Genomic DNA, 17,527 nt, shown 5'->3' with positions numbered 1-17,527 from the left:
AACTTTTCTAAAGGTCCTTCTAAACAGTTATATTTGTGCTGAAACAAAGAACTGAACAGCTTTTCATTGACATTTTTTATTATGTTTGTGTTTATTTTGAACCTGATTTTATTCAATTTTTGTTTGTTTTAGTTTTTTAAATTAAGTTATTGTTGTTCATTGGTTTAATTATTAGATTTTTCGACAATTAAAATTTTATTATTTATCTTTTATTTTATTATTCTTTTATTTCCTATCTGTGTTTCTGATCACATTTTATTTCTATTTAGATTTTGTAATTTTTTCAACCTGCTTTTATTTCCTTTTGTTTTTAAGGCATTTCTTGTAATTTTTTGTTTATATTCTGATTCTTTGATATTTTCTTTGTTCGTTTCTAACTGATTTTATTTTTGTTCATTTGTTCAATTATCAGATTTTATGCCAATTGGTTTTATTATTAATCTTTTATTTTATTATTTTATTTTTATTGGTTTGTATTTCTGATCCTGTTTTTTTCTATTCAGGTTTTGTATTTTTTTAATTTCTGCTTTTATCTCCATTTGTTTACAAATAATTTTTTGTTGTATTGTTTTTATTCTGATGACAATTTATGATCATTTTTCTTGTTTGTCTTGAACAGAATTTTTCCTTAATTGTTGTTTATTTTAAAATCAGATTTTACTATAATTTGCTTTTGTTAGTGTGTTTTTATTAATTTTAGTTTTGAAAGTTATTTTATTGACGAATTAGTTTTGATCAGATTTTACTGGACGTTTTGTTTTTATTTTGAACGTGATTTTGTTTTAAATTATTGTAATTTATATTAATTTTATTTAAAATTTTTGAGTTGAATATGATTTTAGTTCTGTTTATTGTGGGTTATTTTTATTTATTTATTGTTTCGAAGCTGATTCTGTAATAGATTTTATTTTATTTTGAATTATTTTGAGTGTTTTATCAGATTTTATTTTAGTTCTTGTTTTTTGTGAACTTCTGTTTTCATTTGGCTATCATTCTCTCTTTGCTTTCATTTGTTTGTTTGTGTATTTTTGTTTATTTTAGTTTTTGCGACGGTTTTCTTTTTGTTTTTGTTTATTTTCGTTCCGAGCGTGACGTCATAGAGTCCGCCCGGCCGCGCTGACGTCACTCCTCCTACACCCGTTGCAGCCATGATGGTGGGTCTCTCTTCTCTCCTCCCGGTTTTGTGTCGTTTCTCGGTTCGGTTGTCGGTCCGCGGCGGCCCGGTGCTGCCTTGCCGGTTCCGCCGCTGCCGTTGACGGTGTTGTTGTTGTTCCGGCCGCTGTGCCGCTGAACTAACGGCTCCGTGTGTCTCTGTCTCCGCAGCAGGAAGGGCTGGACGACGGACCCGACTTCCTCTCCGAGGAGGACCGGGGAGTGAGTGTCTCCGTCCGCCTGTTTACCTGTCCGCTCACCTGTGTGTCCGTTCACCTGTCTGACCGCCACCTGTCTCTCTCTCTGTCTATCTGTCTGTCTGGGTTCTGCTCTCGGTTCGGCTAAAGCGGCTAGTTAGCATTAGCTTGTGTTTTTCCAGCCTGGTTAGCCGACCCAGCTAACGTTAGCTTCCTGCTAGCCTCCGGTTAGCCTGTCAGCTGTGGTCGGACCAGTTCTGCGGGACCGAACCGGACCCCGGTGCCGGTGCAGCCGCGAGGCCGTTAGCTGCACCGGCTAACGGGCAGCTAACGGGGAGGCTGAGCTAGCAGCTAGCTAGCCGCTGTGCTGCTGTTTCACATCATTAGCGTGCTGCTAATGAGCTGTTTGAGCTGTCACATGACACACACACACACACACTGATGTTTATTTGTTTATCAGTTTCAGTCCAGAGGAAAGTTCAGAGGAAACCAGAGCAGAGTGAAACCTGCCAGCGGTCTGTAACTTGTTAAACTGGGAACCACAAAGTCCAACCAGTAACAGCTGTTTAACTACCAGTTAATCTGTCCACAGTTTAACCCATCACTCGACTTATAAAGTCAATAAACACTTGATTTTTGTTCAAATTTGCACAAAACTTATCTAGAATAATAAAATAATCGACAGTCAAAGCTATCTGTCGTTCCCACGCTGGGTATTAGTTTGACAGAAAACCACAGGTATTAATGATTATTTTGATTGTTGGATTAAATTAGATATGACATTAAAGTGGAGAGACGGAGCTGAAGTGACTTAAAAATAATCAAAATGACTTCAAATTTGTCCAGAATGCTGAAAACATGTCAAAAAATACTTGATTTTTGTTCAAATTTGCACAAAACTCTCTGGAATGATTAGAAATTGGTCTGAAATGACAAAATAAGTCCAGAAATCCAGAAATTAATCGACAATCAAAGCTATATTTCGCTACAACGCTGGTCGTTGCTTTGTCTGGGAGAAAACCACACGTATTAATGAATATTTTGATTGTTGGATTAAAGTAGATATGACGTTAAGGAAGAGAGATGGAGCTGAAGTGACTTAAAAAATATCAAAATGACTGAAAATTTGTCCAAAATGATGCAAAAATGTCAAAAAATACCAGATTTTTTGTCCAAATTTGCACAAAACTGGTCTGGAGTGATTAAAAATGTGTCTAAAATGGCAAAATAAGTCCAAAGTAGCATCAATTATTGCTTATTTTTTCATGTTAAATTGGCAAATGTGGCTAGGTGATGATATTTTCTGTTGTTTCAAGGAGAGCTGCAGAATTTAATCAGTTATTATCTTATTATGTTGTCTGGGAGAAAACCACACACTGATGATTGTATTGATCTAAATGGCTTAAAAATAATCAAAATGACTTAAAATGTGTTCAGAATGATGTAAACGTGAAAAAATACTTGGTTTTTGTTCAAATTTGAACAAACCTTTTTTGTAATGATGAAAAATGTGTCTAAAATGACAAAATAAGTCCAAAGTAGCGTAAAATATTGCTTAATTTTTTGTGTGGAATGAGCAAATGTAGCTCATCGACGATATTTTCTGTTGTTTCAAATTGGCTTAAATTATATTAGGGCTGGGACTTTAATATGTTAATTAATTACAGACACATGTTACGTGTAACTTATACGGCCAGAATAACCAGTGAAGATGTTTTGACATTACTAAACACAAATTATACGCTGTTGAACAAAATTAGGAAACGACTATCCACATTTCTTGGACACATCATGAGGAAACAGACCCTGGAATATATCATCACAGCTGGAAAAATTAATGTGAAGGGAGGATGAGGCAGACAGAGAATGAAAATGATGGACGGACTGACATCATGGAACAACAACAGTTACAATTCAGAAAGAAAAAGATCGGATTAGACAGAGGGAAATGATCGCCTACGCTGAGTGGAATGGCACTGATTGATTGAGTTACAGAAAAAATAACGCATTTAATCACTCCTTCCTCAGTTCCCTAATTTGTGGCACACCGGTAACACTGATGAACACTCCAGCCCAGTAGGTGGCGCTAATGAACCTAAAGTCTGTTTCCAGCCGTGAAGAACATCCACAGCACACACTGAAAGTAGTGTCCAAAGGATCCATCAGTTTCTCACATCCCATTCATCGTCTATGTGAAATGCACCACGTTGCATGCTGGTTGCGTCTAACCACAGCTCATTTGCATAAAGTAGACTCGACCTCTAATTTATGCAAATTTGATTCCAGATGCATCGAGAAACTTTCGTTCAATGTCTAAACTAGCCGTCGTTGAACTAAAACCAGGACAGATTCAGTAAGTTAGTTCTCGCCTCCAATGCTTTCAGAAATACTTTTTGCTGAACTGTTTTCGTAATGTAAGAGAAAGTTTGTGTCCGAGCCGTCATGTTGGTCCGACAGCTGTCATGTGACCTCCTAGTGACCGCCCACCAAATGGGCAATTTTCAGGTGCGGTGCGTTTACATGCGGGTGAAAAATGTCCCTGTGGACACGTAGCTTAACGTTAGCTACGACAGTCCTGGTACCGGCTGACGGTGTAGCCATCCCATAATAGACCACTTTAAAAGACACTGAAAGTGTTGGAGTTTTAAAAAAACGTCTTAAAATGAACCAGATTGAAGGAAAGGAGGAGCCAAAAACACCACCTCTGTCAAAAGAATCGTCCAAAAAAGAGTTAATATTGGTCCAAAATGACAAAGAAAACATCCAAAGTTACTTGAAATTCGGCCAAAATATCTCAAAACCTGTACAGAAAGATTTTTTAAAAAGTCCAAAATCAAAAAAAAAAATCCAAAACAACTAGAAATTTGTCCATTATGGCAAGAAAATATTTAAAATTGTTGTAAATTTGTTTTGAATTTTGTGCAGAATGATTCAAAAAATGTCCAAAATGACCTAAAATTTGTCCAAAATGACACAAAACATGGCCAGAATGATTAAAAAACAACCAAAATAACAAATATAAAGTCCAAAGGTACTTTAACTCAAGTTTGCAGACCTTTAACAGCTATGAACCAGAGAGAAGGAAAGGAATCATTCAATAAATATCCAGAATGACAAAGAAAAAGTCGTAAAATGTTGAATATAATTGCTATAATTACATGGTGAGTTAGCAGTAATCTGTGAATGTAGCAGACAGTTGGAAAATGCAGATAAATAGAAATGAAACTAACATTTTAGTTGTTTAAGTTCACGTATGTCTGTTCACTCACTCAGTCGTAATCATACTTTATTTAAATTAAAACTTTACTTATTGTGTCAAATATTGATATTTGACAAAAATGTGCTTAATTAATCACAAAGCCTTTAATTAATTAAATTAGATCTGATGTTAAAACACTAGAAAACCCGAGATTCATTTTACTGTGATGGAGGATTCACATCTGCATCTAAAAATAACTCAAAATGATTGATTAATGATCAAAATAGTCCCAAATTAGCCTTTAAAATTCATTTCTGACACCGTTTGTTCCCCCTGGGTGAGAATAAATCAGGTCAAACCAACAGATTTCATGTTTCTAACAAACCCAAATCATTTTTTCCATCCTGATGAATTAATAACAAAATGAGCCGAGGAGATAAAACCTGATGATCTGGAACTTCTCTGGACCGAAACCTTTCTGTGTTAAAATCCGTCACATGTTGTTCATTGGTTTGTGCTGATCGCTGGTGCATTGTGGGAAATGTGGTTTGTGTCATCCTGCTGCAGCCGCGGGCCGTCAACGTGGATCTGCAGACGGACGCCACGCTGCAGGTCGACATCTCCGACGCCCTCAGCGAGAGAGACAAGGTCAAGTTCACCGTCCACACCAAGGTCAGAACCAGAACTGGAAGACTGATGAAAACCCAAGTTCTGCTCATTTACAGGCTCAGGACTGTTATTTTAGACAAATGAAAGTCAGAAATTACTTGAAAAATGTCCAAAACCACTAAAATCATGTCCCAAATGATTCACAAATTGTCCAAAATTAGTTAAAGCTTGTCCAGAAACATTAAAAATATCCAAAATTACTTAAAATTTGTCCAAAATAATGAAAAAATATTTGATTTTTGTATTTTTGTCTAAACTGGCTTGAAACTTTTCTGGAATGATTGAATTTTTTTGTCTAAAATTCAAATAAAAATAGGTCAGATTTAATGTAGAATCTGTCTAAAATGAGCCATGAAAAATCTAAATGTCTTAGAACTTGTCCAAATTAACAAATAAAAGTCCAAAATTACTTAAAATGATTAAAATTTGTCTGAAATGTCTTAAAATTTTGTCTAAAATGACAAAATAAATCCAAAGTAGCGTAAAAATGTTGCAAAAAACGATCCAAATTATGTAAAACTTGTCAAAATTACTAAATTAAAATCAAAAATTATTTAAAATTTGTCCAAAATCACTCAAAACTTGCCTGAAATGATTGAAAATTTGTCTAAAATAAAATAGATCTGAAATGATATAAAGTCGATCTAGAATGATCTGAAAATAACTAAATATCTTACAACTTGTCCAAATTAACAAATAAAAGTCAGAAATTACTTGAAATTTGTCCACAATGAAGAAAAATGTCAAAGAATATTTGATTTTTGTCCAAACCAACTAAAACCTTGTCTGGAATGATTTAAAATTTATCAAAAATGAAAACATAAATAGGTCTGATTTGATGAAAAATCTGCTGGAATTATCCAAATTATTTCTAAATATCTAACTTGTCCAAATTAACAAATAAAAGTTAGAGATTACTTGAAATTTGTAGAAAACTACTCAAATTGTGTCCTAAATGATTCACAAATTGTAAAAAAATTAGTTAAAGCTTGTCCAGAAAGACTAAAAATATCTAAAATTACTTCAAATTTGTCCAAAATTATGAAAACTGTATTTTTGTCTATAGTGGCTCAAAAATTGTCTGGAATGATTGAATTTTTTGTCTAAAAATAGGTCAGATTTAATGTAGAATCTGTATAAAATGATCCATAAAATATCTAAATATCTTATAACTTGTCCAGATTAAAAAATAAAAGTAGAAATTACTTGAAAATTTGTCCAAAATGATGGAAAAATGTAAAAAAAAATAAATAAATAAATACATTATTGTCCAAACTGACTCAAAATTTGCCCAGAATAATTAAAAAGTTGCCTAAAATGAACTAAAATAAATCTGAAGTGATGTAAGGTCTGTCTAAAATGATCCAAAACTATCTAAATGTCTTAAAACTTGTCCAGATTAAAAAATAAAAGTCAGAAATTACTTGAAATTTGTCCAGAACTCCTCAAATCATGTCCCAAATGATTCACAAATGGTTCAAAATTACTGTACATCTGTCCAAAATGATCTGAAATCTGTCTCAAATTATTAAAAATTGTTCAGAAATGTTTTTTTAAATTGTCCAAACTGACTCACATTAAACCTTTTAGCTGCTCAGCAAACACAGAGAATAAAAGGAGGAACCATGAAGTTGAATCTGGTCTTTTTAACCCTCGTTAAAAAGACAGGTTCTGAAAATTGACCTGTTTTAAAATTGGAAATGTGGAGAAAAAAAATCATTTTCACAGTGAAACATGCACATTTTGTTTAATGTTAGAAATGTTTCTTTAAGAACATTCACAAAAAAATCATGATTTTTATGTGAATGTTCTTAAGAAAATATTAGAAGTTTTACTGATATATATGGAATCACTTTAGATATTTTTAGGATTTTTTGGAAGATTTTTACTCATTTTCTGAAAATATTTACAAGAATTTTCTTGCCAAATTTGGTTGATTTTTTTTTTTTTTTAAATAAAACTTTTAAGGGAAACTTTTAAGGAATTATTGGAATTTTCTTCCTGAAGGTTTTGCAAATTTTCAGAAATTTGGAGAATTTTGGGATTTTTTTCAGACAAGGAAACAATATTTTTTGGTGCCTGTAAATGAAGACAACAGGAGGGTTAAAGCAGCTGATGTTACAACTCCCCAGTCCTCCCAGTATGGTTTTCTAACTGGTTTATCTCCACAGAGCACGCTGCCAAACTTCAAGCAGAACGAGTTCTCGGTGGTCCGGCAGCACGAAGAGTTCATCTGGCTGCACGACTCGTTCGTGGAGAACGAGGAATATGCCGGATACATCGTAAGATTCGCTCAGAGATGCTCAGAGGGTTTAAAGCCGCAGAGCTTCAGTGCGACTGTTGTTGTTGTTGTTGTTGTTGTTGTTGTTTAGATCCCTCCGGCTCCTCCCAGACCAGACTTTGATGCGTCCAGAGAGAAGCTGCAGAAGCTGGGGGAGGGGGAGGGCTCCATGACCAAGGAGGAGTTCACCAAGATGAAGCAGGAGCTGGAGGCGTGAGTAAACAGACAAACAAACAAACAAACAGATAAACAAACAGACTTCTGACCGGCTGTGTCTCGTCTCCAGAGAATACCTGGCCATCTTTAAGAAGACTGTCGCCATGCACGAGGTGTTTCTGTGTCGCGTTGCTGCTCATCCCGTCCTCAGGAAGGACCTCAACTTCCATGTGTTCCTGGAGTACAACCAGGACGTAAGTAATAACAACAAAAATTTGTCAAAAATGACACAAAACGTGGCCAAAATGATTAAAAGACAACCAAAATAACAAATAAAAAGTCCAAAATGACTTCAAAGTTTTCAGACCTTTAACATGCACAAAAACAGCTACGAACAAGACTGAAGGAAAGGAGGAACCAAAAAACACTACCTCTGATCAAAGAATTGTCCAAAAATGACCCAAATAATATCCATAATGACTTAATATTCTACCAAAATGACAAAGAAAATGTCCAAAGTTACTTGAAATTGGTCCAAAATATCTCAAAACTTATATAGAATGATTGAAAAAATGTCCAAAGTCACAAAAAGTAACATGGCCAGCATGAGTAAAAAACAACCAAAATAGCAAATGAAAAGTCCACAATGACTTAAACTCAAGTTTGCAGACCTTTAATGTGCACAATAAACAGATAGTGACCACCTCTGACAGAGGAGTCGTCCAAAATGCCAAAATGGTCTAAAGAAATATCCAAAATGACAAACACAAAGTCTAAAATCACTTGAAATTGGTCCAAAATATCTCAAAACTTGCACAGAATGACTCAAAAATGTCTAAAATCAAAAGAAATATCCAGAAAGATTGGAAATTTGTCTGTTTTGGTGTGACAAGGTTCCAAATGATTGTAAATGTGTTCAGAATTTTGTACAGAATTATTTTTAAAAATGTCCAAAATGACCCAAAATTTGTATAAAAGTAACTCAAAACCTCAGTCAAACTGCCAAAATATGAACAAAGTTACTTAAATTGGTCCAAAATATCTCAAAACTTGTACAGAACAATTCAAAAAATGTCTAAAATCACCAAAAGTATTTTTATGAGCAGAAATGTGTCCATTACAGCACGAAAAGGTTTTAAATTATTTAAAATTTGTTTCAGATTTTGTGCAGATTGATTCAAAAAATGTCCCAAATGACCTAAAATTTGTATAAAAGTAACTCAAAACCTCAGTCAAACTGCCAAAAGATGAACAAAGTTACTTGAAATTCATCCAAAATATCTCGAAACTTGTACAGAATGAATAAAAAAAGTCCAAAATCTCATACAAATATACAAAACGACTAGAAATGTGTCCATTATGACATGAAATTGTTTAAAATTATTGTAAATTTGTTTTGAATTTTGTATAGAATGATTAAAGAAAATGTCCAAAGTGGCCTAAAATTTGTAGAAAATAACTCAAAACCTTTATTCAAACAAACAAGCAAACAAACAAAATGACTTGAAACGTGTCCAAGGTGATTCTATTTGTCCAAAATATCTTATCAAAAAAGACAGGAAATGTCCACAGTGATTTAAAGTGTGTTCGTCTAATAGCATTGAAGCTAATGTTAGCCTCATTAGATGTTAATGCTAATGGTTTTGCTAATGTTGTGGGACAGAGACCTCAATAATTCAGTTTAATAACAGATTTACTGCCTGTAAAGCTCAGAGGTTTTATACAGGTTTTATTTTACACCTCCAAGTCTTTAGGACGAACAAAACACTGATTTTAATGCTTTTATGTTTCTTTTAATCAACAACGTCAGCTCTAAAAACAGAAGAGTTTCACTGAGTAAAACTAAATGGTGGCTGAGTTCCTTCTCACAGTTTATCATTCAGATAGATTAAAGCTTTTCACTCTGTAGAACCGAGTGTTTTTATTTACATTTAGCGCAGTCTTCAGCAGAATTAACTCTGAATGAGCCACAAGTTTCCCCAAACATAATATAATAAACCTTCGTCCTGCTGAATGTTTTCATCCAGCTGCTGAGTCGTCTCACTCTGCTGCCGTTTCCTGAATCCAAACTGAACAAACATCAGCTGTTGACTCAAGAGCTGGACGTCGTTTAAACACAGCTTCAGTTAATTAACACTTCATTTACCTGCAAACACACAAGTATTTTTGTCTAAAATGATCCGATAATGTCTAAATATCTTACAACTTGTCCAAATTAGCAACTAAAAGTCCAAAATTACTTGAAATTTGCCCAAAACTGCTTAAATCATGTCCCAAATTGTCCAAAATGACAAGAAAATATCTAAAATTGCTGGAACTTTGTCCAAAATTATTTAAAACCTGTCTAGAATTATTACAAATTCTTCAGAAACACTTTTTAAATTGTCCAAAGACTCAAAACTTGTCCAGAATGATTTAAAGTTTGTCTAAAATAGGTCCGAAGTCATGTAAAGTCTGTTTAAAATGATTAGAAAAACATCTAAATATCTTAAAACTTGCCCACATTAACAAATAAAAGTCAGAAATTACTTGAAAATTTGTCCAAAATGATTAAAAAAATATCAAGAAATACTTGTTTTATGTAATCTAAACTGGCTTAAAACTTGTACAGAATGATTTAAAATTTGTCTAATATGAAAAATAAAAATAGGTCCGAAGTGATGTAAAGTCTGTCTAGAATGATCCAAAACTATCTAAATATCTTAAAACTTGTCCAGATTAACAAATAAAAGTCAGAAATTACTTGAAATCTGTCCAAAACTCCTCAAATCATCTCCCAAATGATTCCTAAATTGTCCAAAATTAGTTAAAACTTGTCTGAAATGACAAAACATTGTCCAAAATTGCTAGAATTGTGTCCAAAATGATCTGAAATATGTCTATAATTATTAAAAATTCTTCATAAATGCTTTTTAAAGTGTCCAAACTGACTCAAAACTTGTCCAGAATGGTTTAACATGTATTCTACCGTCTGATCTCTGGCGTCCCAGCTGAGCGTACGAGGGAAGAACAAGAAGGAGAAACTGGAGGATTTCTTCAAGAACGTGGTGAAGTCTGCAGACGGCGTCCTGGTGGCCGGAGTCAAGGTAAATAAAAAATAACACAAACTTCCAGATGAGTGTTTTACCGCCTCGTATTTCGTTGTCTTCAGTCGATGTTCTCCGTGTGTTTCAGGACGTGGACGACTTCTTCGAACACGAGAAAACGTTCCTGCTAGAATATCACAACAGAGTCAAAGATGCCTCGGCCAAATCCGACAGAATGATCCGCTCGCACAAAAGTAAGTCAGAAGTCACAAAACAGGGATTCAGAGATGTTGTCCTGGCTCTAATGAAAGATGCTTTTGATTCATAATTTTAAAAAAAGACATCATTACTGTGAAGCACGGTGGTGACAGCATCATGTCGCGACGCATGGCTAACTCCAGCTAGCGTTTCTCTTTACTTTACCTGTATGTTAAAGATTTCTACGTTGATTCTGAAAAACTACAACAAAATCTGAAGTAGAATGTAAAGTAGTGGCTCTACAACGGATCCCTGAGGAACTCCTCCAGTGATTTTAGACTCTAAAATACTTTCTGCAGATGTTTCCATCACTGTTTAATTGATGTTTGTTGCTTTGTTTGTTTAGATGCTGCTGATGACATCAACAGAATCGCCTCGTCTCTGTACACATTAGGAACGCAGGACTCCACAGACCTCTGCAAGTACGAACACTTTACAAGTTTACTGAGACTCTGGTTTTGGTTTTAAGAGCATTTTTAAATAATATAATTCAACAAACGTCTCGATGTTTTTGTTTTTCCTCTGTTTAAGATTCTTCCTCAAAGTGTCGGAGCTGTTTGAGAAAACGAGGGTACGAACGACTTCACAACTTTGACCTGGTCCAGCAGCTAAAAGACTCACAAAAACCAGAAAGTGATACACAATGAACACAAACACATTAAATTTCACTGCAAATAGACATAAAATAAAACTGATAAAATCACCTCTTAGACACACAGAACTGCTCACTAATGATGAAAAATGGCTGCAGACACAAAACAAGAGAAAAGAGATGCAAATGACCAGAATGACACAAAATGACCTGAAAATAATAAAAACTGACAAAACGAGGTGCAAAATTTACACAAATAAATGTAAAACCGAAAAAATTACTCAGAACTAATATCAAGAGTCACAAAATGTGTCTGGAATGATTTAGAATTTGTCTAAAATTAGAATAAAAATAGGTCCAAAGTCTATCAAAAATGATCCAGAAAGGATCTAAATATTTTAAAACTCCAGATTAACAAATAAAAGTCAGAAATTACTTGAAATTTGTCCAAAAGTACTCAAATCATGTCACAAATGATTCACAAATTGTCCAAAATTGGTTAAAATTTGTCCAAAATGACAGAAAATTATCCCAAATTGCTGGAAATTTGTCTAAAATTAATTGAAATCTGTCTAGAATTATTAAAAAATCTTTCAAAATGTTTTTTAAATTGTCCAGACTAACTCAAAACTTGTAGGGAATGATTGAAAATTCATCTAAAATTAAATAAAAATAGTGACTTAAAATTTGTCTAAAATGATCCAAAAATCTCTAAATATCTTAAAACTTGTCCAAATTATCAAATAAAAGTCAGAAATTACTTAAAATTTGTCCAAAATGATGAAAAAATGCCAACAAAATACTATTATAATATTAAGAGTCACAAGAAGACTGAAATGGATGTCAGTCTGTGGGGTTCTCTTCAGTTTAATTCAGACCTCCTGTTGTTTTATTTAACCCTCCTGTTGTCTTCATTTACAGGCACCAAAAAAATATTGCTTCCTTGTCTGAAAAAAATCCAAAAATTCAGCAAAAAAACTTCCCCAAATTTCTGAAAATTTGCAAAACCTTCAGGAAGAAAATTCCAATAATTCCTTAAAAGTTTCCCTTTAAAGTTTTATTTTATAAAAATCCCCCAAATTTGGCAAGAAAATTCTTGTAAATCTTGAGTAAAAATCTTCCAAAAACTCCTAAAAATATCTAAAGTGATTCCATATATATCAGTAAAACTTCTAATATTCTCTTTAAGAACATTCACATAAAAATCAACCAAAATCCAGCGAAATTCACTGGATTTTGGTTGATTTATTTCGTGAATGTTCTTAAGAAACATTTCTTTTGTTCCATCAAAAAATGTTCAAAGATTTCCCAAAAATGTTGAAAATGTGGACATCAGAAGTTTCACTGTGAAAATATATTTTTTTTCCTACGTTTTCAAACTTTAAAACGGGTCAGTTCTGACCCGCAGGACGACACCAGGGTTAAATTGTTCTGTTTTCGTTTCCAGAAAATTGAAGCTCGTGTGGCAGCAGATGAAGACCTGAAACTGGCCGATCTGCTGAAATATTACCTGAGAGAGTCTCAGGCTGCAAAGGTCAGACGGCTGCTGGTTGAAGTCCAGAGTTAGCTCAGATGTTCTGAGATGTTCTGTTAGATACTGACTGATGTTCTCCTGCAGGACCTGCTGTACCGGAGGAGTCGGGCTCTGGTCGACTATGAGAACGCTAACAAGGCTCTGGACAAAGCTCGGGCCAAAAACAGAGACGTCCTGCAGGCCGAGACCAGCCAGCAGCTCTGCTGCCACAAGTTTGAGAAGATCTCCGAGTCGGCCAAGCAGGGTCGGTTGAGTTAGTCCTCAGAGTTTCACAACATTAGTGTCTGTAAAAAGTATGAAACCCACTGGAAGCTCTCCTGTTTAGTAGAATAACCTTTAACTTCAGTTGGTCTCCATCAGTCTGAACATCTGGACCTTCTTCTTTATAAACTGTTGAACTCTGTCAGGTTCCTCGGGGACCCTGAATGAACAGAACTTTCTCTAATACTCAGTTGGATTGAGGTCTGGACTCTGACTCCTCCAGAACTTCCACCTCGTCTTCAAACCATTTCTCTCAGCTCTCTTCATACTGCATCAGGTTGTCCTCCAGGATTTCATTTACCCTCCACCTTTACAAGCCTTCCAGGACCTGCTGCTGAGGAACACCATGATGCTGCCACCACTGTGCTTCATATCATGATGTTGCCACCTCCATGCTTCACATCATGGTGCTGCCACCACTATGCTTCACAGTGGTGATGGAGTGTTTGTGATGATGTTCAGTGTTTTGTAAAGCTTGTAACTCCTTCAGAGGAGTCATAGGTGTCTTGGTGTCCTCCCTCTCTCAGGTTTTGAGGACGTCCTGCTCTCGTCAGATCATTTTCCTTCCTTTTCTTTCATTATGATTAAATGCTGGAAAGCAATCAAAAGTAAAACTTCCAGTTGGGTGAATATTTTTTATAGATACTATGATGTTTGGATGTTGGACTGTTGTGTCTCTCTGGTGGTCTAAAGTTCCTGCAGTTATATTTGTACATCTAACGGTGGGTTCTCCTCTGAACAGAGCTCATAGACTTCAAGACGAGACGAGTGGCGGCGTTCAGGAAGAACCTGGTGGAGCTGGCAGAGCTGGAGCTCAAACACGCCAAGGTAACGACTGTTCAGCTGCTCAGAAAATCCTCTTAGATTATTAGATCAGAGTCAGGACGGAATCTTTTCAGCCTCAACCTCAAGACTGTCTGATGTACCTGATGTTTCTACAGCAGGAGCAGGAAGAGCAGCTCAAACACCAAACCACTGAATTAGAATCCAGTAGAATACAGACGCAGAGTTTACAGTGGTCTAAAATTAGGTTTTGATGTCTGATATAGAAGGAAGGTGATTAAAAAAAAATAGATTAATTCAAAGAACATTCATTTCAAAGCTGTCGAAACCAAAAGAATGAATTTAGATGAAGCTAAGCCTCTTTAAACACCTGAAAGTATCTGAAAATACTTCACCGGGAAAAGCAGGTCAGAGACTCTCACACCTGTATATTAATCACCTGTATCTGACTCCGCCCCCTCTCACCTGCAGGGGAACCTCCAGCTGCTGCAGAGCTGTCTTGGCGTCCTGAAAGGTAACACTTAACTGTACGACCCCGCCCACAACCCACTGGCAGCGCCCCTTGTATGCAGTCCCGCCCACCTCCAGCTGGACACGCCCATCAGGGCGGGGCAGGGGGGGCGTCGCCCAGAAGGACGGACGAACGACACCAAGAACTCTGGACCAGAGAGAGAGAACAGAGTTAAAACGGCAGAAAGTCTTCATCACTAGCAGACACATCCTCATCCTCCCCCTGTGTGACTGGTTCCACTGGTCCTACTGGTTCTAGTGGTTCTACTGGTCCTATTGGTTCCACTGGTCCTACTGGTCCAGTATGAGACCAGCAGCTCTTGTTACTGAGGGACGTTCATATTCATCTATAATAAATCATTTTAGATCATATCAGAATATAATCAGAATATAAACATCTCCCAGTCTGGCCAGTTGGTCCCAGTTCATCTCTACTGGTCCCAGTTCATCTCTGCTGGTCTTCATCCTCCAAAAACCTCCATCGTCCGGTTCACTTTGTCTTTTGTTGAGACGGTAAAAAGAGAAGACTTTCTTTTGTAATTATGAGACTATTTTCTCATATTTATGAAACAGATTTTCTGGTCATATTTAGAAAATCTTTCATAAATATTAAAAACTTCATGTAGTTAAGAGACATTTTTTCCAGTAATTATAGACAATGTTTTTGTAATTCTGAGATCTTTTTGTCGTAATTTCAAGTCTTTTTTCTCATTTATAAATTGATGATTTCTTGTAACCTTTCGACAGATTTTTCTCATAATTATGGAAGAGATTCATCATAAACATGAGACAAGTTTGTCAAAACCATCAAACTGTTTCCTCTCACAGTTATGAGAAATTACCAGACTTCTGATGACTGACAATTTTTTTCTCATAATTATAAGATAGATTTTTGTAATTATGAGATGGATTTTGTTTCTTAGTTATGAAAGATTTCTCATAATTATCAGACAATTTTCAGAATGATGAGACTTTCTCATAATTCTGACGCTTTGTAACTTAGAACTTTTTTGTTCTAATTTGGATTCTTTCAAAATTATGAGAATTTTTTTCACAACCAGGAAAGAGTTCTCATAATTATGAAAGAGATTTCTCGTAAAGATGAGACTATTTTCTCTCATAGTTATGAGAAATTACAAGACAGACTTCTTATAATTGAGACAGTTTTTCCCCTCATAATTATGAGATCAATTTGCCGTAATTATGAGACAAAATTCTTGCAATTATGAGACTGATTTTGTTTCATAATTCCGAAAGAGATTTCTCAGAATTATCAAACAGATTTCCTGGAACTGTCAGACTGTTTTTGTCTCAAAATTATCACACTGATTTCTCATAGTTATGGGTGTTTTTCTCATCATTCTTGCGTTGTTGTATATTTAATTTTTCATAATTATGAGACTGATTTTGTTAATTCTGGAAGAGATCTCATGAGAATTTTTCTCATGATGACACTTTTTTGTAACTGTGAGAACTTCTGTTTTGGTTTCGATTCTTTCATAATTGAGACTTTTTTGAAATCATGAAAGATTTCTCATAAACATGAGACTGTTTTCTCATAGTTATGAGAGACTTTTTTTTCAAAATTACAAGACAGACTTATATTTGAGTATTTTTCTCATAATTATCAGATACAGTTTTTGTAATTCTGAGAAAAAATCTTGTACTTATGACAGATTTTGTTTCTTAATTCTTAGAGATTTCTCATAATTATCAGACAGATTTCTCATAATTCTGAGTTTTTCTTATGACACTTTGTAACTTTGAGAACTTTTACTATTAAAATTTAAATTCTTTCATATTTATGAGACTTTTTTTCTCAACTCGGAAATATTTCTCATACTTATGGAACAAATTTATCAAAATTACAGCATTTTTTCTGAAGATTTCTCATCATTCTAAAAGTTATTTCTCTGATTTTTGAGATAATTCAGACACAAAGTCGAGGCACAAAGATCAACTTGTTTCAAGAGTTTTGCAGCTTTGGTAAAGTTTATTTTCTTGGTTCATTCAGCTGTTACGTCCTCATCTAGTTCTCAGATTTATTAAAGAAAACCTTGAAACTCGTTGGTTTCAACAAAAGACGAACTTCTGGAGGTTTTTGTTTTTCTGTCTCTGGTTTTATTTTCTCCATCCTCTCCTGTCATGTTATTTTGGTGGTTCTTGTGTGTCTGGGATGGTTTTATTGTGGCGGTGTGCTGCTGCTGACTCGGCTCTCGGTCCCGTTCTTATTGAAGTGTAATTTCACCAATAAATAAAAAGACAGCCTTGTACATGTTTGTATTAGTTCCCTAATCGACGCTAACCTTCCTCCTGCTGCTCATCTTCATCACTAACTGTAGCTTCTTTTCTCCTCCGTCACTTGTTTCTTTGTCATTCCAGTTGATGGTGGAGCTTCAGTCTGTTTGCCTTAACGTTGATCAGTCGCTCCGTTTGATTTATTGTAAAGAAAAAAGTTTTAAAAAATCACCGAATGAAAGCAGTTTTTTGTTCCCGTTCTTTTTTAAAGTGCACTGTATACGAATGTTTTTCACTCTTATGTGACCAAAGCTTCCATTTGCTGATTCAACATGGAGACGTGATGAAACAGAAAGAGAAGAATAAAAGTGATGGTTCTGAAAATTCACAACATTTTAGTTGTTTCAACTTCAGCAGGTCTGTAATCCACCCTGGTCATACTGAGATCAATAAAACTCTACAGACACTTTTCTTACAAATCCTGTGTTTACTGGGAGAGACGGAGGCTTCTGATTGGATGACAGTGTCACAGTGGGAGCTTTTTATTGTCTCAGGAAGAAGGTTAGACATTTAGATGTTTGTTAGCCGTGTGTCTCAGATAGCCTCTTCTGTTTCTGTTTTCTATGATTTCTAGGTAGATATATGAGGGTTGTTCATATAAAACAACCAAA

General features: G+C 35.1%; 1 protein-coding gene across 1 annotated transcript; it reads left to right on the top strand.

The window, feature by feature from the left end:
* Positions 1 to 1,092: 1,092 nt before the first annotated feature.
* snx6 (sorting nexin 6) lies at positions 1,093 to 17,327 on the top strand. The gene is made up of 14 exons (XM_023294593.3): positions 1,093 to 1,154; positions 1,324 to 1,374; positions 5,116 to 5,220; positions 7,389 to 7,499; positions 7,590 to 7,711; positions 7,785 to 7,908; positions 10,645 to 10,740; positions 10,829 to 10,934; positions 11,285 to 11,360; positions 11,470 to 11,509; positions 12,978 to 13,064; positions 13,149 to 13,308; positions 14,068 to 14,153; positions 14,580 to 17,327. The coding sequence occupies exons 1-14, from the start codon at positions 1,149 to 1,151 to the stop codon at positions 14,631 to 14,633; spliced, it is 1,224 nt and encodes a 407-aa protein (XP_023150361.1). The 5' UTR covers positions 1,093 to 1,148; the 3' UTR covers positions 14,634 to 17,327.
* The last annotated feature ends 200 nt before the right edge of the window (positions 17,328 to 17,527 follow it).

The sequence above is a fragment of the Amphiprion ocellaris genome, chromosome 20 (assembly GCF_022539595.1).
Source record: "Amphiprion ocellaris isolate individual 3 ecotype Okinawa chromosome 20, ASM2253959v1, whole genome shotgun sequence".
Taxonomy (NCBI): domain Eukaryota; kingdom Metazoa; phylum Chordata; class Actinopteri; family Pomacentridae; genus Amphiprion; species Amphiprion ocellaris.
Note: the sequence above shows the minus strand (reverse complement) of the source record. Positions and strands in the feature narration are given on the sequence as shown.

Bases quoted from the DNA above. Each gene is read 5' to 3' on its own strand.
- snx6 (XM_023294593.3), top strand. The intron at 7,712-7,784 runs GTGAGTAAACAG...TCTCGTCTCCAG, and splicing joins ATGAAGCAGGAGCTGGAGGC to AGAATACCTGGCCATCTTTA. The intron at 11,510-12,977 runs GTACGAACGACT...TTTCGTTTCCAG, and splicing joins AGCTGTTTGAGAAAACGAGG to AAAATTGAAGCTCGTGTGGC.